This window comes from Pelecanus crispus, chromosome 1 (genome assembly GCF_030463565.1).
Source record: "Pelecanus crispus isolate bPelCri1 chromosome 1, bPelCri1.pri, whole genome shotgun sequence".
NCBI classification, from domain to species: Eukaryota; Metazoa; Chordata; class Aves; order Pelecaniformes; family Pelecanidae; genus Pelecanus; species Pelecanus crispus.
The window spans coordinates 41726782-41748794 of record NC_134643.1 but is presented as its reverse complement, the minus strand read 5'-3'; the positions used below and the strand labels follow the sequence as shown (position 1 = coordinate 41748794).

General features: G+C 43.1%; 1 protein-coding gene across 1 annotated transcript in view; it reads right to left on the bottom strand.

The window, feature by feature from the left end:
- LGR5 (leucine rich repeat containing G protein-coupled receptor 5) overlaps positions 1-19062 on the bottom strand; it is a 98165-nt gene extending 79103 nt beyond the window's left edge. Inside the window, exon 1 of the mRNA XM_075711956.1 lies at positions 18848-19062. Within this exon, the coding sequence (XP_075568071.1) occupies positions 18848-19062 (215 nt within the window). The remainder of the gene's footprint in view (positions 1-18847) is intronic.
- Positions 19063-22013: the final 2951 nt, after the last annotated feature.

Below are 22013 nucleotides of genomic sequence, written 5' to 3'. Positions count from 1 at the left end.
TGTCTAGTTTGAACTCTTATCCACCAATATTGTGTCTTATGTTAATATGTTAATACTCAATATATTATGTTAGTACAACCTGTGCTCTGAGTGCTTTACCACAATTTTTAAATTAGTTTATGATCTCATGCCAACAGTAAATCTAACCATCATCTTGCCTATCAGAACATTTAATTATGTATTTTTACTAAATATGGCAGAGACAACCTTGTCAATAAAATTATTATGAATATTAAAAATAAAAAAATATTCATAGGAAATAAAACTCTTGATTTTACATGAGCTGCATTATCTATTCTGAGGGATGATGACATAAAAGGAAAGGCAGGTATCTGAATGTTGTTGGGGTTTCTTTCTCTACATTTAAGCCCCTGTGCACTGAGATCAATCTCTGTATGCAGTTATTTCTTTCTACTTGCCCTGACACATGACAAAATATTCAAAACCTGTCTTTTTTAACCAGAAGTGAGGAACATGCATATATTAAAACACTTACTCAAGAATGATATGCTCTGAAGCAGCACTGTAGACTCATCTTAGTATGCAACTTCAAAGCCTTTTTCTCATACTGTAACTACTGAGAAATTCCACCTCATATTTCATCTTCATCAGTAATGGTGCCATAGTGCATAAAGAAAAATTTCGAGCTCCCTTTGTTCTGTGTCATCCTTCCCTGGGCTGTTTCTTTCAGGTCAACTTACATAGTCTTGAACCATGCGTTCCCAAAGTGCACCCGAGGTCACTGTAGTAGCAACAGGCCTGCTCTAATTGCACCCAAGTGGACTGACTCAGGCGTTTGCCTGTCACACTGCTTGAAGACCTCAGTTTGCTTAATAAGCCACGAGCTGCTCCATGAGTTAAACAGCATACTAATACACTAGTTGGTTTGTCAACTCTTTAGACCCATCTTCTAAAGAGTCACATTGGCTAGTACTGGTCCAAGGCATTTCATTGTGAACGGACCTGATAGCACAAAGAAACACTCAGATTAATGTCTAAACCTGCTAATAAATGTCAGATTACCAAATGTTTTAATTGCTGGAATTGTTTCTGATAAACTTCACCATTTTACAGACAGAGAACAAACAGAAGGCTTATTTCATGTCTGATTTTGTTTCATTCTGTTACAGCTAGGTGTGTATTTCATTTATCTTTAATGCTAGTAGTGATATGACTGACTTAAAGAATATACACATAATGCTTTGCTGCTAAGGTCTATTTTTTTTCGTTTATGTCTTTCTGTTATTATTCTCCTGTGGCTAGGATATCCATCCATTTACCAAATTGATATTGTTACATGATGATACACAGAGTGCTTATTTTCATTTGGTCTAATCTTGATCAGTACATATTTATTGAACAACCACCTTAATGCTGCTTTATAAAAGCTGTGAACACTTTAATGGAAGCTCTCCATGCTCAGATAATCAAAACCACTAATGAATGTAATTTACGATTAATTACTATCATTGTGTACTTAGGTAATTATTCATTCACCAAATATGAAAACCTAATCTGTCTGTGTACTCAACATATGGTGATATTTGGATAAAGAGTGAGTAATTTCCCTTAGATTAGACTCACCATGACCCAACAGAACACTCTACAATAAAAATAACTGTGACATACCAGGAGCCCAATCCATATCACCAAAAGGAGTTTCAGTTCTAGTTTCATTGGGAACCAAATTGGCTCATAATTAGTTTTCACAAACCCTTATCAGAATAGATTAAACTAGCAGCATGTTGAGAGCATGCAGCACTTCCCTATATGCTTCCCACACAGAGATACAACACTGTAAATAATACCATCCAGTGAATGTGGATATTACAAATTCCTTGTGAAATCTGATGCTCTTACAGCACTGCTCTATGGTCAGACAGGAGCATAGAGCTGCATGACTGCAAGATGCTGTATCCATGATTGATGATAAATGTAGAAAACAGACCACATCTGGCTTCAGGTTTACGGGATTCTTCACAGATTGACCAGAGACAGCCATTGAAGGCAGAACAGCTGAGGCACCAATATGTACAGAAATGTGATTTTGATAACTATATTTGGTGTGACAGTTCTTTCTGTCTGTGATAAATGGAATGAATGTATCACAGTGCTGTGTAAGCATCCTCAAAAAAAATCTGTTGCTCTTTTCACTGAATACTATCAACAATGACAACAGAAAGACTGAAAAACGAAAGAAAATCCTTCCTTCCTCAAACTGCTGGAAAGTCTGTACGGTTGACCACAACTCCCTGACACAACACAACACAACTTTCCTGCCAGAGTCTACATCCTGACACAAATGATCACTTGGCTGTATGCTTAAAATCTGTTTCTCTAAAAAACATTTTTACTTTTATTTATTTCAGAAAGACAGGCACCATGCACAGTAATGACATATCAGAAGCTTTTCTGTCAAGAGTTGGCACGTTAAAATGGAAGTGAATGCTTCATTTTAATTATATTAATTAATGCTTTTCCAAAATCTTCAAATATTTCAAATTAAATTTATTTTAGAAGTACCAATTCCACAGAATTAAGTTAGTTCCATTAGTATAAGCAGAGCAAAAACTATCTGAAGTCTTTCTTGGCATAAGTCTATTAAATTACACACATGGAATGACATGCAGAGATGAATCTGGCACTGGGTCTTTTTTCGCCATTCCTTGTAATGATTTATTTTAAATATTCCATCCAAATAACCTAACAAATACTTCTGCTACAATATTCTTCCATATATATCCCTTTCTACACAATGGCTTTTTCTATTCTGGATGAAAGTTTTTCATCTTATCAGTATTCAGTAAGCATTTGTTTTATTCTAAAAACATGCACGTCAAGATTTCAAGAATGTGTTCAACTATGTTCCATACTGTCTCTGGCCTTCAGGCAGATAGGATGTTCCAAGATGCTTGTCCTGTCCTTTCTTTTCACATCTTCTGTCTTGGCCAGAAAGAAGTAAAGTTCTGGCACTCAGCAGTTCACACTACTCTACATATGTACAGGCAACAGGTAAGAGGCAAAGTGAAGCCTCCATATGCTGAGGAACTTACAGCCTTCCCAGATGCTATTCTCAGATCATGAGCTTTCACATTGCCCCTTTTCAGTGCTAGGCCTAAATAACACCATGTGAACTCCTTATTCTGCTACGAATTACTCTTCCACAGTGCCCCACACTCAATTTTTAAAAACACCCAGCAGCAGTACCACAAACCCATATTCTTCACCCCACCACAACTGTATACTTAGGTGTTATCTCCACTAGGGCCAGTTAGTCACTAATGTTTCTAAAAATAACTATGCCAAGGTAACTGTAGCTTACAAAGTATCATTGCAGACACATGGCACTAATGTAAATTGTGATTTGCATTACTGCCACTTCTCCTGAGGGTTTAAAATTGGTTGAGCTGCCTGATGAGAGCCACATTTCACTACTCTGTAGCATGGATACAGATTCCCAAGCTATCTGCTGTCTCTTTCTCCACAATGCACTTTTTGCTTCTCTGTTAATTTTCCTTTAATTGTGTGTGCCTGTTGCAGGTTAAAGTCAATATAGTAAGGCTTTATGCAGGGACTCTGTAGGACTGGAATTTACTCCTCAAGACCCTTGTCAGGTCACAAGGTTGAACCTGCACTTCTTTTGGCCCTCTTCCAAATCCTTGTCTTTGCACAACTTCAGCACGAGTGCAGGCAATACTTCCATATTGCACCAAGCATATGGATCCTGTATTTGCTTGTCAGCAGGTCAAATATTGCTTTCAGATGCTTGCATAGACTTCACTTGTTCCAATAAGAATCTTATATATCACAGAGTTCAGCCCACGTAGACAACCATGTGCAAAACTGAAAGGCAGACACACATCCTTATGAAAAGAAGAAAATCCTTTGGGATTTCACCTTATTTTACCATGTCATACTCATAATTAGCACCTCATTAAGTATTTTTAATCTACAGATCTCCAGCATTTATCAGCCACTACCAAATTAGTCAAACTCACATGTAGGTAGTTGTCCCAGCCATCATGTATATAGAGGAAGACTACAGAAAAGTTGCATGATTTGCTTAAATTTGTAAACTACTTCATTACTGTATCCAGGAGCAGAATTCAAAGGTCTCGCTATCTACATCCCAGCTATAGCTATCTGATCATACTCCCTATTCCCAGAAGCAGTTCCTGCCCTTTCGTCATGCTTCATAAGGATGAATCTCATTTCTGGACACTGGACAACTTGGTCTGCCCCCCACCACAAACATAATTGCAACCTCATCATGTGCGAGACCAACAAGAGAAAGATTTAATTTCTGAGGGAGCCTCCACACCAAACTGATCAAGGATCAAGCCCAAAGGCAAGTTACTCATCAAGGTGGTTCAGAACAGGTAACTTTCAGTGATGAGTGAGAGCGAGCTTTGTCTTTTCTTACTTGCTTCCTTTGCCAGCTATGACCTACTTCTCCCCTCAGGGTACACAGAGACTCATTTACAAACTCAGTGAATGCCAAATCAGTGCAGTTACACTTCCCTTAATGCTGACATCATCTCACATCTGTTCTCGCATTCACTTAGACTAGCATTTATATTATCACAGGATCCAGGAGACATGGTATAACTGGCATTGTAAGATGCCTACTGCTGCAGAAACAAGGGCTAGGAAAGTTTTATCTCTGTGTAATACCAGTGCTGTAACTATTCCATCCTCAAGCAAAGAAGACTGAAGTGTTTGGTAAAGGAACTAACAGCAAAAACCCTGAAGAAAATACAGAAGTGGTAGTACTAAACACCAGCTTTACTTTTCTACTTCCTACCTTCCCTTCATAAATACCAACATCAAATTATTGTACACTTTCCATGGGAAAAGTTGTATGACACAAGTAGAAAAAACATCGTAAGATTTAAAGGGTTAAGTTTAAACACAATCATTATACAAAATAAGTCCCAATCCAGCAATCCTTCTGTATCACTTAAGTACTTAATCATTAAAGTTTGGTAACATCAGTAAGCATGGTTACTCTCAATAAAAAAAGAAAGCATTTTTTCAAGTGTCTGCAAAAGAGGGGAGGGATTTTGTGTGGTGGGAACTATAGCTGTCTGTACTGCTTTAGGCTGATATATACTTTTTTTAATTTGCCCAAAGCCTATCTAAACACACACATCTCCACACACACAATATCATATCTCCTGTACAGAAAGGCTATACTTTTATACTATAATGCAAAAGGTTTTAGCAATTTTTTATCAAAAACATGTCCTTAAAATTACTTCATTGCAATTACGTAACTAATACTGTTGAAAGACAGTGCATTCCAGATTAAACTAAATATTCATTTTATGAAAGATTTTGAAAAATTTTGAAAGAAAGGCTAGATGATTTATGATATATATAATGCTGTAGGCTGTGTAAAGAGACGGTGTAGCAGAACATCTTAATGAAACTATTCCACACAAATTACTGATATTTGGGGAAGGGGATAATTGTTTTAGAATTATTCAAGGCCTTGATCGGACTAACATTTGCACATGTGATTTTAGTAGAACCATTCCTGACACTAAAGTTAAGTATCTGGATAAGTATTTCCAGGACTGGAGCCAAATCATACAACTGGGCCCGAACTAAGAGCCCATTTGTTACCAATAAAATCTTAATTTGGGAGTGGCTGATTATTATAATTATCATTGTTGGATAACACTACACTTCAGAATAATTATTGTTTTTCAGCAGTGTCTAGCCATGAAAATACAACTTGTGCTTTCTGGGATCGACCTCAGTGCTGTGGCCACTGCCTTCAAAACCCAAAGCTCATAGCTAAAAATTAGTAAAACGTAGCAAAATAATAAAACTGGAAGGTGATACAGAACGTGCTGTCTGAGCAAAGGCCTTATCAAGCTGGGGACATGCTGTACCAGTTCCTGGGGATCTGCACTGCTATCCCATTTAATTCCTACATGGAGTTCCAGGTATTGCTGGTGCCTAGTATAATACTAGCGGGCCTGTGCTCTCTCAGCTTGAGAGGAGCTTAGGGGGTCTTTTTCATCTAAATGGCAAAGACATTCCAGGATGGTATTTCTGTTTGGGTGCTACTGCTTTAATACTCATTCTAAGGTCTCTAATTCAAAAATTCCAAGCTGTTGTCAATAGGCTTTCAGAAAAAAGTGTGCTTCTTGGGACTTGTCCTGGTTTCAGCTGGGATAGAGTTAATTTTCTTCCTAGTACCTGCTATACTGCTGTGTTTTGGATTTAGGATGAGAATAATGTTGATAACACACCGATGTTTTAGTTGTTGCTGAACAGTGCTTACACTAAGTCAAGGACTTTTCAGCTTCTCATACTGCCCTGCCAGCAAGGAGGCTGGAGGTACACAAGAAGCTGGGAGGGGGCATAGCAAGGACAGCTGACCCAAACTGGCCAAAGGGTTATTCCATACCATATGACATCATGCTGAACAAAAAAAACTGCGGGGAGTTTGCTGGGGGGGTGCAGCCGCTGCTCAGGAACTGGCTGGCATTGGTGAGTGGGTGGTGAGCAATTGCATTGTGTGTCACTTGGTTTGTATTTTCTTTTATCATTATTATCATTTTCCCTTCCTTTTCTGTCCTATTAAATTGTCTTTATCGCAAACCCAGATTTTTACCTTTTTTCCAATTCCCCCATCCCACTGAGGGGGAGCAAGTGAACAGCTGTGTAGTGTTTACCTGCCTGACGGGTTAAACCATGACAGTCCTTTTGGCGCCCAACGTGGGGCTCGAAGGATTGAGATAATGACAGATTTCACCAGAGTGTGTTAAAACAAATTGCTATAAGCATTCATTATTAGGTTAATAGTTGCTGGTCACAATGTTGATTTATTTGCTATCAGAGTTGTTACACTTGTTCTCAGAGTTGTGTTATGTAACACCTTACTTGCTGTATGTGTTCCCTGTTGCACTGTTTATCACCTCTGGGGGCTGGATTAAGGTTATAATTTTGCTGTACTGTGTAACACTGGCTTATGATACGATAAAATTACTGGTCGTCAGACTAATCTGGTATTTGTACTCAGCATTGCTGTCATCTCCATACTTTGGGAACCATCTCTCGGAAACTATTAATAATTACACTTTTTACCCTTTCTCCTTGGAGACCCAATTTATGGGGGAGACAAGGGGGGACACTTTCCCCCGCTACTTCACCTTCCCCTTCTCCTCTTCCTCCAGGTTAGTTACAATAGCTCTTGAGAATTTTGAATATCCTTGGGATATTCAAACCAGCATGTTCCTATTGTTATGTCTCCTGAATGTGTTTCAGGTCTTGTTTAAGGTTAAACAACTATTTAAGGATACCACCCAGAGATCTGCCCCAAAGATAGATAGTTATTAGTGGCAGGGTGTGTGGGAGAGCATGGGCAAGTACCTAGGACAGTGGGCACCTCCAGTGTTTTGGAACTTCACCCCTGAACAAGCGCAGAATCCTGAAAAACTAGTAAAATATCTGGAAGAAGTATGCTGTCACCTTGGCAATTCCAGAGAAACACAAATCACTGCAACATGCTGGGGCCTGGGCCATGCCTACTGAGCCCTATTCAACACTATTGAGAATCCTCAAGGGAGAAAGAAGGTCTCTGGATCTGACGACAAAACAACAGGCAGTGCAGCTACTCCAACGCCAGCAACAGGCACTGCGGCTGAACCAGAGAACCAACCTGTGCCAGTATCAGTCACCCCTATATGCAGAAAGAAATACTGGACGCGAAAGTCAGCTCGTTTAGTAAGGGAAGAAACTCCTACTAAGAAGGGGAAGGAGGAAGGAGTGGACAAGGCAGGCTACTCTATAAAGCAGGGCCATAATGAGAAGAGGAGGAGGAAGAGGAAGAACTCATAAATGAGACAGAACCACCCGATCCCTGTCCTTGAGTGAGCTGCAGGATATGTGAAAAGATTTCAGTTGTGGTCCAGGCGAGCACATTGTCACCTGGCTGCTCCGACGCTGGGGTAACAGGGCCAGTAGCCTGGAATTGGAGGGTAAGGAAGCCAAGCATCTGGGATCCCTTTCTAGGGAAGGGGGCATTGACAGAGTGATTGGAAAGGGGCACAAGCCCTCAGCCTCTGGAGGCGACTACTGTCAGGCATGAAGGAAAGGTATCCCTTCAAGGAAGATGTTATATGTCACCCAGGAGGGTGGACCACCATGGAGAGAGATATCCAGTACCTGAGGGAATTAGCTGTGCTGGAGGTGATCTATGATGACCTGAACAACGAGCAGTTATTCAAAGGTCCAGATGAAGTCAAGTGCACATGACCCATGTGGCGGAAGCTTGTATGGAGCGCACCATCGTCATATGCCAGCTCATTGGCAGTATTGACCTGGAAAGACGGAGAGGGACAAACAGTGGATGAATTGGCTGAGCAACTCCACCAATATGAGGAAAGTCTCTCTTCCCCTACATGGGCCTGTGTCTTGGCTGTGGAGAAACTGTCCCAGGAGGTCCAGCAACTCAAAGACGATAGGTCCTACTCTCCACCTGTACAGACCAGTATCTCAGCTATTAGGAGTCAGCATCCCCCTGCTCAAGAGAGAGGATATAGTGGGTACACACCATGGGCCACCCTGTGGTTTTACCTGCATGACCACAGAGAGGACATGAAGAAGTGGGATGAAAAACCTACCTCAACCCTAGAGGCACGGGTATGTGAGTTGCAAGGAAAAACAACCACACAAGGGTTTTTTTCCAGGAAAATTGTTGCTCCAGTTTCCAGTGAGCAGTTCCCCAGACAGAGCAGAAGGGCTGGTCTTACTCCTGATTTTAGTGAAGGAACTCCCGATTCATATTTACAAGAAGTGAGTAACGAATACTACAGGAGTAGAGGGGCCCTGCCTCCAGCCAGGTGGAGGAAAAGGACAGCTGGGTTTACTGGACTGTGTGGATTCGATGGCCTGGCACATCAGACCCACAGGAGTATAAGGCTCTAGTGGACAACGGTGCATAGTGTACCATAACGCCATCAAGATATACAGGGACAGAACCCATCTGTATTTCTGGAGTGACAGGGGGATCCCAACAGCTAACTGTATCGGGGGCCCAAGTGAGCCTAACCAGGAATGAGTAGCAAAAGCACCCCATTGTGACTGGCCCAGAGGCTTCCTGCATCCTTGGCATAGACTACCTCAGGAGAGCGTATTTTAAGGACCCAAAAGGGTACTGCTAGGCTTTTAGTATAGCTGCCTTGGAGACAGAGGAAATTAAACAGCTGTCCACCTTGCCTGCTCTCTCGAAGGACCCTTCTGTTGTGGGGTTGCTGAGGGTCAAAGAACAACAGGTGCTGATGCACCACAATGGTGCACCGGTGGCAATATCGCACCAACCGAGACTCCCTGATTCCCATCCAGAAGCTGATTTGTTGACTGGAGAGCCAGGGAGCGATCAGCAAGACTTGCTCACCCTTTAACAGTCCCATATGGGCAGTGCAAATGTCTAATGGAGAGTGGAGACTAACAGTAGGCTATCGTGGTCTGAACAAAGTCATGCTGCCACTGAGTGCTGCCGTGCTGGACATGCTAGAATTTCAATATGAACTGGAGTCAAAGGCAGCCAAGTGGTATGCCACAACTGATAGCGCTAATGCATTCTTCTCAATCCCTTTGGCAGCAGAGTGCAGGCCACAGCTTGCTTTCACTTGGAGGGGTGTTCAGTACATTTGGAGTTGACTGCCCCAGGGGTGGAAACACAGCCCCACCATTTGCCATGGACTGATCCAGGCGGCACTGCAACAGGGTGAGGCTCTGGAATACCTGCAATGCATTGATGACATCATCATATGGGGCAATACAGCAGAAGAGGTTTTTGAGAAAGGGAAGAAAATAGCCGGTTTTGCCATAAAACAAAGTAAGGTCAAGGGACCTGCACAGGAGATCCACTTTTTAGGAATAAAACGGCAAGATGGACGTCATCAGATCCCAGTGGATGTGATCAACAAAATAATAGCTATGTTCCCACCAACTCGCAAAAAGGAAACACAAGCTTTCTTAGGCGTTGTGGGGTTTTGGAGAATGCATATTCCAAATTCCAGTTTGATTGCAAGCCTCTTTACCAGGTGACCCAGAAGAAGAACAATTTCAAATGGGGCCCTGAGCAATGACAAGCCTTTGAACAAATTAAATGGGAGATAGTTCATGCAGTAGCCCTTGGGCCAGTCCAGGCACGACAAGATGTACAAAATGTGCTCTACACCACAGCTGGGGAGAATGGCCCTACCTGGAGCCTCTGGCAGAAAGCACCAGAGGAGACTCGAGGTCGACCCCTAAGGTTTTGGAGTTGGGGATGCAGAGGATCCAAGGCCTGCTATACTCCAACTGAGACAGAGATATTGGCAGCATATGAAGGGCTTTGAGCTGCTTCAGAAGTGATTGGTACTGAAGCACAGCTCCTGCTGGCACCCCGACTGCCGGTGCTGGGCTGGATGTTCAAAAGGAGGATCCCCTCTACACATCATGCAACTGATGTTATGTGGTTTAAGTGGGTCACACTGATCACACAACAGGCTCGAATAGGAAACCTCAGTCGCCCAGGAATCTTGGAAGTGATCATGGACTGGCCAGAAGGCAAAAATTTTGGAATACTGCCAGAGCAAGAGGTGACATGTGCTGAGGAGGCCCCACTGTATAATAAACTACCAGAAAATGAGAAGCAATATGCCCTGTTCACTGATGGATCTGGTCGTATTGTAGGAAAGCACCAGAGATGGAAAGCTGCTCTGTGGAGCCCTATAGTTGCAGAAACTGCTGAAGGAGAAGGTGAATCGAATCAGCTTGCAGTGATGAAAGCCATCCAGCTGGCTTTAGACATTGCTGATGGAGAAAAGTGGCCAGTGCTCTATCTCTGTACTGACTCATGGATGGTGGCAAATGCCCTGTGGGGGTGGCTGCAGCAATGGAAGCAAAGCAACTGGCAACGCAGAGGCAAACCCATCCGGGCTGCCGCATTGTGGCAAGATATTGCTGCCCGGGTAGAGAACCTGGTTGTAGAAGTATGTCACGTAGATGCTCACGTACCCAGGAGTCGGGCCACTGAAGAACATCAACACAACCAGCAGGTGGATCAGGCTGCTAAGATTGAAGTGCCTCAGGTGGATCTGGACTGGCAACATAAGGGTGAATTATTTACAGCTCAGTGGGCCCATGACACCTCAGGCCATCAAGGAAGAGATGCAACATATAGACGGGCTCGTGATCGAGGGCTGGACTTGACCATGGACAGTATTGCACAGGTTATTCATGAATGTGAAACACATGCTGCAATCAAGCAAGCCAGGCGGTTAAAGCCTCTCTGGTATGGAAGGTGATGGCTGAAATACAAATATGGGGAGGTCTGGCAGATTGATTATATCACACTCCCACAAACCCGCCAAGGCAAGCGCCACGTGCTCACCCTGGTGGAAGCAACCACCGGATGGCTGGAAACATATCCCGTGCCCCACACCACCACCCACATCGCTATCCTGGGCCTTGAAAAGCAACTCTTATGGCAACATGGCACCCCAGAAAGAATTGAGTCAGACAATGGGACTCATTTCCGAAACAACCTCAGAGACACCTGGGCCAAAGAGCATGGCGTTGAGTGGGTATATCACATCCCCTATCATGCACCAGCCTCTGGGGAAATCGAACGATACAGCAGACTGTTAAAGACTACCCTGAGAGCAATGGGTGGTGGGACATTCAAACATTAGGATACACATTTAGCAAAAGCCACCTGGTTAGTCAACACTAGGGGATCTGCCAATCGAACCGGCCATGCCCAGTGAAAACTTCTACGTACTGTAGAAGGGGATAAAGTCCCTGCAGTGCACGTAAAGAATACGTTGGGGAAGACAGTCTGGGTTATTCCTGCCTCAGGCAAAGGCAAACCCATCCATGGGATTGCTTTTGCTCAAGGACCTGGGTGCACTTGGTGGGTGATGCAGAAGGATGGGGAAGGCTGATGTGTACCTCAAGGGATTTGATTTTGGGTGAAAACAGCCAATGAATAAAACTGCATGATGTTAATTGCTGTATAGTACCATATGTCATCACTACTATGGTTGCTATATGCCGTATCAGTGGTATTACGGTAAGAATCACCCAAATTAATGAAGAATGAACTTTGATGAACCGAGCAATGTGCAGCAATGATAGAACTGGAGAAGTGCAGTGGTGATGGAACCAGAACTGGCTTCAGCGTGCAACAGTCCAACACCACACACCATCTCTCCTGCCCTGAAGGACTGTTATGAGAGATAGAGCCCAAAGTTATGGACTAAATGAACTCAATGGACATTTTAGAGGGATGGCCCATATACTTAGGGAATTATATGTGTGTGTTTTATATCGAAAGACAGGAAAGGTGGTGGTGATTAATTGGGAGGTATTGGAAAGCGTGGAACCTGGGTATGACATAGATGGTATAAAATAAGGGGTGGATACTGTCCTGGCTTCGGCTGGGATAGAGTTAATTTTCTTCCTAGTACCTGCTATAGAATGCTGTATTTTGGATTTAGTATGAGAGTAACGTTGACAACACACTGATGTTTTAGTTGTTGCTGAACAGTGCTTACACTAAGTCAAGGACTTTTCAGCTTCTCATACTGCCCTGTCAGTGAGGAGGCTGGAGGTACACAAGAAAGTGGGAGGGGGCACAGCCAGGACAGCTGACCCAAACTGGCCAAAGGGTTATTCCATACCATATGATCTCATGCTGAACAAAAAAACTGGGGGGAGTTGGCCAGGGCGGGAGGGCGGCCACTGCTCGGGAACTGGCTGGCATTGGTGAGCGGATGGTGAGCAATTGCATTGTGTGTCACTTGTTTTGTATTTTCTTTTACCATTATTATCATTTTCCCTTCCTTTTTTGTCCTATTAAATTGTCTTTATCTAAACCCACAAGTTTTACCTTTGTTCTGATTCTCTCCCCCATCCTACTGGGGCAGAGTGAGCAAATGGCTATGTGGTGTTTAGCTGCCTGCCAGGTTAAACCACGACAGGACTAAAACCAGAGGTACCATGAGTTACTGTCATATACAGTCAAAGCTGTTCATGTCTTAGTTTCGTGCATTTTTCAATTCCAAGAGAGAGAAGAGGGTAGCACTCCTTCAACAAGTCACAGTAACATCACTTCAGGCCCTACCCCTCCCCAACTACATTTATTTCCTTTATAATTCTTCAGGCATTAAATTTCGCACATCCAATCAGTAAAATTGTACAAAAGTTTCTCAGGTCTTCTTGGCAAACAGTACAGAGCATGTAGCATAAGGATTTGACACATGAATTGCTCAGTCTTTGAGGAGTAAGCATGTTTGATCACATCTCATTCTTTTTAAAGATGTTAGTGTATTTTCTTCTAACTGAAGTCCAAAGCTGTTTTGGTATGTCAAAAACACATCATGTTCTGCCCTCAGTCAGTTTGCTTGGAGCCAAAGGAACCACACCTTATTTACCATGATTTTTACTGGGAAAAGAATGAGATCTGCTGGACAGTTCAAGGAAGGAAGTCAGGGGAAATACCATAAATTGTATTACTGAAGACCATTTAAATAACCAATAGAGAATTAAGAAAGTGCATGCAGATGAAATATTATCTTGGCCAACAAACAGAATAAAAGAAAGAGATCTGGACTGCTGCAAAATTGGTAGCAATTTTAAGCATTTGAAAGACAAATGACATCAGAGAAAAGACTGGGTTAACAAGGAAGAACTTGAGGAAAGTCTAATCTCCGCTGGCATGCTGACTGGGAAGGTCAGGCCAGTGCACGCGTTCTCAGCTGGAGTCAGGCTCCCTCTGCCCGGCCAATTGTCCTATGCACTTCAGATACCAAACCAAATTGAAGGTGCCTTTACCCTGCCAGCTCCTTATATTCTACCAGCTTAAAGATAGCTTCCTTCTCCCTGTCAATTTATGCAGCGTTTCCACAGAGCAAATGCTACAAAGGAGAGAGATAGTGTGTGAGTGCCTTTTTTCCCCCTTCTCAGCAGCACAAGTCTTTAGGAAGCAGTGCAAAGAGTTATTTTTAGCACTGTATTCTCAAGAGGGAAGAGTGACAGTCTCTTCTTAAATACATTTTTAATCCAAATTTTTCACAAAGAAACTAATTTTGAGTTGACACATTATGTTTTGAAATTTAAAGCAAATCCCTTGAAAACTGGCAAACATGAACTTTAAATAGTTTGTTACTTCTTCAGTTTTTATGTACCTCTAATTTATTGATGTGTATATTTTACCTTTGCATACCTACTATTGCCATGAATAGAGAGGAAATGCTCTGTTTCCTTTTCAAAAGTGGGATTTAATACTAAATTCTAAATCCAGAACATGGATTCACCTTCATCCTCAACTGGGATAAGACTCAGATTATTAACTGAAACCACATGGCAATCATTTAATTTATTTCAAATAGAAAGGTGCAAAAATTGTTTATAAAGTTTGTAGCTCTGTAAAGAAGTACTTTCTAAGAAAAGGCAGACATTTTATGGACTACATAACACCTAAATCTTGTCAAGGGATCTGTAAGTTGTAAGAGACTTTATAAAGCTTACTTCTTCATAAGAGGATAACTTGCTGCTTGATCTCTTTGGAAAACTATGGTCATTCCCAAGATACCTTAGATGAAGAAGCAGACAGGACTTAGAATTTGCACTGTGAGATCAGAATGACTAAAATAGTGCAAGTTTGCCCCAAAGGGTTGGTCTTAATGTTTTCGGGTATTCCTGACACAGAAACAACTATCTTTCTTATTTCAGAAGTGTAGTCAATTTCTGGCAATATACTTTTTAACCTTCAAAAAGTAACTCATTTTTTTTCTCCCAAATTCTTTGTCATGTTTTTTTTCTGTTTAGTACTCTTAAACACTTTCAGATACGCTATAGAGTTTTGACTGTGCTCTACAGGAATATTTATCATCAAAGACAATATTACGGTAATCAATGAAGCAGAAGACCAAAATTTATTTCAAGGTGAATATGCTAGGAACCTTATAATATGCACTGATTTCTTCTTCATAGGTTTTACTGTAGTGCTATTAATGTTATCATAATTTTAAAAAATACTTTTTTCTTGATCAATTATTTCTATGAAGAATTGAAAATTATATGAATCAGATTTTCCCAGTTACCATGCACATTTACAATGTACTCAAAACTAAACTTTTTAAATGCAAATAACATGTACCCCAAAATAACACATTAAGTAAACCATAATGTAAAAGCTGACATACCATATGCTGCACTATATATACATGTATGCATGCATGCCTACGTCCATATAAGATGGTAACATGATGAAAATATTCTGCTTAATATTCCCATTAAAATAGTCCATTAAGTTTATCATTGAGAGTTTTTGATCACAAAGAATACAGCATCTGAACTGTCAGACAGCCCTGGCATTTATAATAAATGTACTTTTCTGTGCTATCTGGGCACATAACAGAGACCCTCAAAATCTTTAAGAGCTATCTTCTATATTGTCATCACATGAGATATGAAAACAGGGGTTTTTTTATACTCGCCATACTAAATATTCTTGAACAGGAGTTGCCAGATTTTACACTATTTTTAATGAGCAATTATTTAGGAGAAGTAGGGTGAGCCTGTGGTTGAAGGATGGAGTAAGGATAAAGCATTCTGGCTTTAATTACTGGCTTTGTCATAAACTTTACCTCTAACTTTGAGCAAACTCTTCTTTGCCTCAGTTTTCCACATCACAGTAAATGGTAACAATATTCCACTAACTCACAGGCTTGGTTTGAGAATTAATGAGGGTCCCATGTGCAAAAGACCTGTAGATCCTGGCTTCTTCTTTTCACTGTGTACTGATAGGAAAGTGACATGTTCTTAATTTGAAACAGAGACTCAGTACTGCCCTTCATCAGCACATGGAATTCACATTTATGTCAACAGGAATTGCATTAAATACATTGAGTACATGATTTAGCCTAAAAGTAAATGAAGAAAAAGGAATGGAAAGAAACTCCTGGATTCCTTGTCTGCTCTTAAAAAGTCTAACAGTTCATGGCAGCAGACACATAATCATAAATAAAAAGATTTTTGATGGGAGGCAAGAATTGCTGCCTGGGAATATAAATGAGAATGGAGAATGTGTAGCAGGTCCATCTGTAGACTACATTTAGCTCTGCTGCAAGAGCACCATCATAAAAAACATGCAGAATTCAGTCACCATAATATATCATGCTCTGTACACATGTGTCCCAACATAAAACAAACCTTAATGGCTTTGGCATTTCAACTTTTCACATAATTTCCAGTGCACACCAAGAAAACGCTTACTTTTCTTTTCCTATGTGAGTGTCCAGATAAGATAAAAATGACAGAAATCTAGAAATAAACTTTAAAATCCCAAACTTAACACAGGGTAGTATCACAGCCTGGTTTTGGCCAGATATATCTACTGTGCAAGAATGGAATCAACTAGAGAAGATGTGGGGTTTTGCTGGAAAGAGAGTTAATGTGAGTACACAGTTTTAATCTCCTGCTTTGATCTGAAATAAAAATTGTCACAGCACAAAAAAGACATTTGTTTTTCTGGGGAAAAAAACCAAAAAAATAAAATCAAGGAGCATCTGGTTGGCCACTACCAAGCTCAGGGAGGCAAACATCTCTATAACAAGCAGGCATGTTTTAAAATTTGCCATTGCTTAGCCATCTACAGAAAATGAGACTTGACAGTTCTTTACGGAAGGCAGGCAGGAGCTACAACTCTGCATAACTAGGCAGTAATTAATCAATTCAAGGATAACAGCCTGGTAAATTTGGAAAGCATAAGTGTAGCTGCCTATGTGTGTATGAACCAGTCTTTTATACTGTTGTACTGCACGTCTTTTATATTGTTATACCGCCTGCATACAGCCTTGGTCATTTAAAAGTCTGCCTGTCCCACAGTGGTTTTTTTTCTACGTTAGGGTGTACGCTACCAAACAGCACAGAATTCTTGACTGGAGAAAGATATTCCCCTGCTGAAGGACAAGAGGATTTAAAAACAAAAGTGCGAACCAGATCACAGTCCTACTGAGAAGCAGGTTATTGGAGGTATGTATCTTTTCAACAGCAGAAGACTGCAGCACTGGTATTTTGACATCATTGTGCATATTTATGTTCTCTTTTTCTTCATAAAACAGTCAAACAGTGGATTCCGTAAAGTTTTTCCAGTTTTAGCATTCCTCCAGGCAACCATGAATTTAGGGAATCTACTTCTTGACGCAGGGTATGTACAGCTTAAGTATGCCTTTATACCTTCATTATCTATTATCTATCTTTCTGCTTATGACTTTCCGAAGCACCAGAAAACACTGTGTCTTGCATACATCCACAGTCCTGACCTGCTACTTTTGAAACCAGTGACAGACTTTGTATGTGTCTTAAAGATTGTATCTTTATTAGGTATAGCCAAAGTTCTGCTCTACTGTAAATGGTCATTCAGTAATGCTGACTCCTGCCTCTTAATATTACTAATAGCTTTGACTTTGAAACGTTTATGATAAAATAAGCTAAAACTGATCTTATTAAGATAAATTTCAGAACAGTATTTACATGCGTAATATTTAGAAAAGTCTTTCAGCTACACATCCTCTTTCTAAACCAATGCTATTTTCACTAAACTAAGCTCTCTCCTAGCCTATACTTAGTACTTAGATTTTAGGGGTTGCACTTCATTTCTACCTTGCCTATGTTGTCATGTTTATACCTCTCTTAGAAAAGCCATTTCTAGTTTAGTTTCATCTACTTTCTCGATGCAACATAAGCTTTACGTCCTTTGAAGTATGGTATTAGCAGAGAAGTGAGTTCAGAATTATCACTTTAGTGCCCAAGACACACAGTACTGTCAAAGCATCTTTACAGTAACCATAGCAGCAAGCATGTCAACAGCATGTCAAAATACACAGATGGACAAACACATTCCGAAACTGACGTTCTGTATGCTGGATACGGAGTTACTAAGTATTAAATTAACAAGCTACTGGCCACGCATCCACAAAGAGCTGTATGAAATCAGTAAGGAGAGCACCAAAATAACACTTCTAGTGCACCAACACTTTCAACAGACAAAACCAAGAGAGGCTAAACGATGACCCTTCTGCCGAAAAGGCGGCAACAAAGAAAAGGTTTCCCCACGGTTCTGGGTGGGTTTTTTTTGTTGGGTTTTTTTTTTTTCTTGTTAATACAGAGTTTCTCCCTTCTCGCCGTCCCTGTCCCTACACGCTGTAATTCAGCGCGCCCGAGACGCAGAGGAGCTCCCAAGCGCCGCAGCCCGGCCCGGCGGGGATGCCCCGTAAGGCGGGGACCCCGAGGCAGAGGGAGGCAGGGCTGCGGCGGGGCCGGGCCCGGCTCGGGGCACAGCCACCTGCCCGCCGCGGCGGCAGCGAGGGGCCGCCCGGGCACCGCACTGCTCTCCGAGCGCTGCCCGCCTCCCCGGAGCTGCCTTTATTTGTTGCCTTTCCTCAACCCGAGGGGAGATCTGTTAAAGATTAAATCAGCAGCAACCGCAGTTCAAAGCCCTGTCCCGGGAAGCAAAGGTGAAGATAACGTCCCTGCAGATCTAATCGAGTTTCTGCTGTTGCAATCGCTTTTAATTACCCTCTAAACGGCACATCACACAGCGATCCTCCAGGCGCCGGACCGGGCACCGAGATAGCGAGATACCCATAAACGCTTTACAACCCGCCGGCTGATTAAAAAGCGATTAGAAACTTATTTGAAGTCGGGTGTTTTCTACAGGCAGCGGCGCGGCAACGCACCGAGCCCGCCGCGCCTCCTGTCACCGCCGGGGGCCGGCCCGGGCCCTCCCCGCCGCTGCCGCCGGTGCCCCCCTCCCCGGCCCGCCCGCACTTACAGGTAGGAGGTGAAGACGCTGAGGTTGGCGGGCACGGCCGTGAGCCCCAGGTCGGAGCAGTCGGCGCGGACGAGCATACCCTCCTGCTCGCAGCGGCACGGCGCCGGGCAGCCCCGCGGGCGCTGCCCGCCGCCCCGCGCCCCCCGCCGCAGCCCCGGCAGGCAGAAGGGGAGGAGGAGGAGGAGGAAGGCGCGGGCAGAGCGGCACGTCGCCATGGGGCCCGGGGGGTACCTAGAGCAGCGGGGCGGCCGCTCTCATGCCCCGCGGGGCGGCGGGGGCGAAAGGCGGGCGCCCGTCTGGGCTCGGGGAGCTGCTGCTGCGGCCGCCGCCGCCGCGCCGCTGTCTGTGGTAGCATCTCAGCTTACACGCTGCTTTAAAGCCCTGGAGCCGGCACCGCGGGCCCGCTGACGCCGCCCCAGCCTTGCCCGCCGTAGCGCGGCGGGCCCTGCCCGCGCCGCCGTACGAGCGGGCGGGCGGGGAGGCGGGAGGCGGGGGGGGGGGAACCCCCCCCCCGCCTCCCGCCTCCCCCCTCCGCCCGCCGGGCCCGCGTCCGCCGCGCCTCAGGGCTCGCCTCAGGGCGGTGATCTCCCCTCAGGGCAGGGGCGGGCGCGGTGGACGTTTCTGGAAGGCGGCGGGACGGGCGGTTGGGCAGCGCGCGAGCGTCGGTTGGCGCGGGGGCGGGGGCGGTTGGGGAGGAGGGGGGTACGGTCCTGAGGCAGTGGGGGTGGGGGGGGGGGTGTGGCGGTCTGTGGGGTGGTGGGACCAAGGCTTGGGTGCTCCTTTGGGCTGGAAGGGAGGTGTAAGCCAGGTCTTAATTGCGGTCAGGAAAGCCGCTCGTCTCGTCGGTGAGCGGTCCCAGCTGCAGACCGAGCGATGGTCCTGTTCCGAGGCGGGGGGTCCACTCGCTTCCCTCGCTCCTACTCGGTTAAATCGCAGGCTTGCCAACAGGCAGCAGTTTCCTAAAGGAGACCGGCTGCCAAGGGGAACTGCCTTTGCAGAGAGGCTGCTGTTGAAAGCTCTTGAGCTGTCCCTCACTCAGCTTCTTGCCAGAGGTTTCCGCTCCTCAGGTTGTGCGGACAGTGGCCTTCGCGCTACTCTCCTGTGACTGTGCCAAAGCCATTGGTGAGGGAAAGGTGAGGATGGCAATTCTTTTAAACCCTTCTTTTTTTTTTCCTCCAAATCAGTTTTCAGTGTGAACGAAGTTGACCACAAACTCCAGACTTCAGACTAGCTACGAGTTTAATAACCCAGTCCCAGCCCAATTCCTGTTTAGACTGGTGACTAAATTGTTGGTCAGGTTACTCGGTATGCGTTGGAGAGCATTAGTTAAAGGTTTTCTGCTACACTGTCTTTGAATCTACAATTAAGTCTGAAATGAGAGCCTAATGAAAAGGCTGGCAAAATACATGCTTTTGTATTTTACCCAGTTTATAATCCCTATTCCCACCTCTAGACCATCATTTGATGTAATCTGAGCTGCAGAAGGATCTTGTACTGGAGCTCAAGTGCTTTATTTAAAATAATAAAAAAGGATTCTGCTGTCTGGGTGGTGGTTAGACGGGCCAGAATGTTTTGTAAATCTAGGCCTATGGGGCTTCTGGGAAGCTTTTCCCCAAGCATCACCTTATCCTAAGCTAATAAAAACAATGGTTGAAAGCATAGATTGTCCGAAGGAAATGGCTGAGGAGAAAAATTCTGCAGGGAGCAGAGTTTTCATTATGTACCATGATATCTGTCCAGGAAACCTGTTCCCCCAAAACCTCTTGACTGTTTCTTACCCATAGGAAAGCAATACTTCCGTATTTTTGTACACTTTCGCACTGTGCTGAATAGGTACATGCTAATGGTTTGATAAATTATGAATACTTTACTTTCTTCTAGGGTGAAAGAGTTTCTATCAGGCACCTGTACTGCATGATATTAGAGTCCTTAACATGCGCTGCCAAAAGACTTCAGAATAGTTGTAGTTAACAAATAAGTAAATATTTTTCATAACGGTAGTGAAACAGTATTTATATAACCTGAGGCTATTGCACACATATTTTGTTTGTTCTAGAAAGCAAAGTGTATACTGTTTGTTCATTTTCTGTTGAGGATTTATCAGCTTGCGCAAGATACCTGAAGTTAGACAGACATAGATTAATTAGTAGTGAGGGTTTAACTGTAAAAATCCTTCTTTGAATGTTGTTTATTTTGCGTGAATATAGTTGTTCAGCTAGTGACTTTCTTTGAAATATTTAATGTACTTCTGTTCAGTTTTACTTAAAGATTTTTTGAAAGAAGAGTAGCTTGAAAATGAGAAGAAGGATTTGATAGGAATGGATATGGATAATTCCTACCTTTGTACATTTAAATTAGGCTGTACAGTTATTTCCTTTTCATGTTCCTCATAGGTCTCTGGTTTTCCATAAAGAGAAAAGGAAAAACATCTGTCAGTTTGGTAACGTCTCTGGGAGGTGCTGTTACTGTTCCAAAAGGCCTTTGGGACTGTAAGATTTCCTGCGGGTTCTGACATCTCAGCATAATGTCCTGGTCACTTGCAGTGACATCCATGGTACAGCCATCAGTGGTCTTCGGCTTTCATCAAGGTAGTAAACAGACCCCTTAGGGATCTCGGCAAAATGCTCTCTTGAATCTCTTCCTGTCTTCTTGATACTCAGGCAAAAAAACCTTCTGAATGTGATATATAATGTGACGACCCTCCAGCCTAAGGTTTATCAGTATAAAACAGATCTTTACAGAATGTGATGTACAAAGAAACAAAATGATATGTTGTATTGTATATTGTTAGCACACAAAAAGCATGCCAATTCATATGTCAGGAATGCACAGCAGATACAGATTTAACATGCATCTCTTAGATCGTTACTTACAGCATGACAGATTTTAGACTTTATGTGAAATCTGATTTTAAAATACAGGACTGTAAAATGAAAATCAGGTATCCAAAACATTCACTGCTATTTCTGTTTTGTAAGCTTAAATGGGATGAATTGATTTTAAAAAATAGTGTGGCTAAAGCATTTAACAATGGAAATTTATGCTTAATCCTGAAATGATCAGTTGTCCCAGCCAAAATAGAGTTTAAAGCAGAAATGTTAACAGAACCTGCACTAGCACAGGTAGCAGCTAGTGCTTAAGTATTAAGGCAAGTCCAATACAGTGC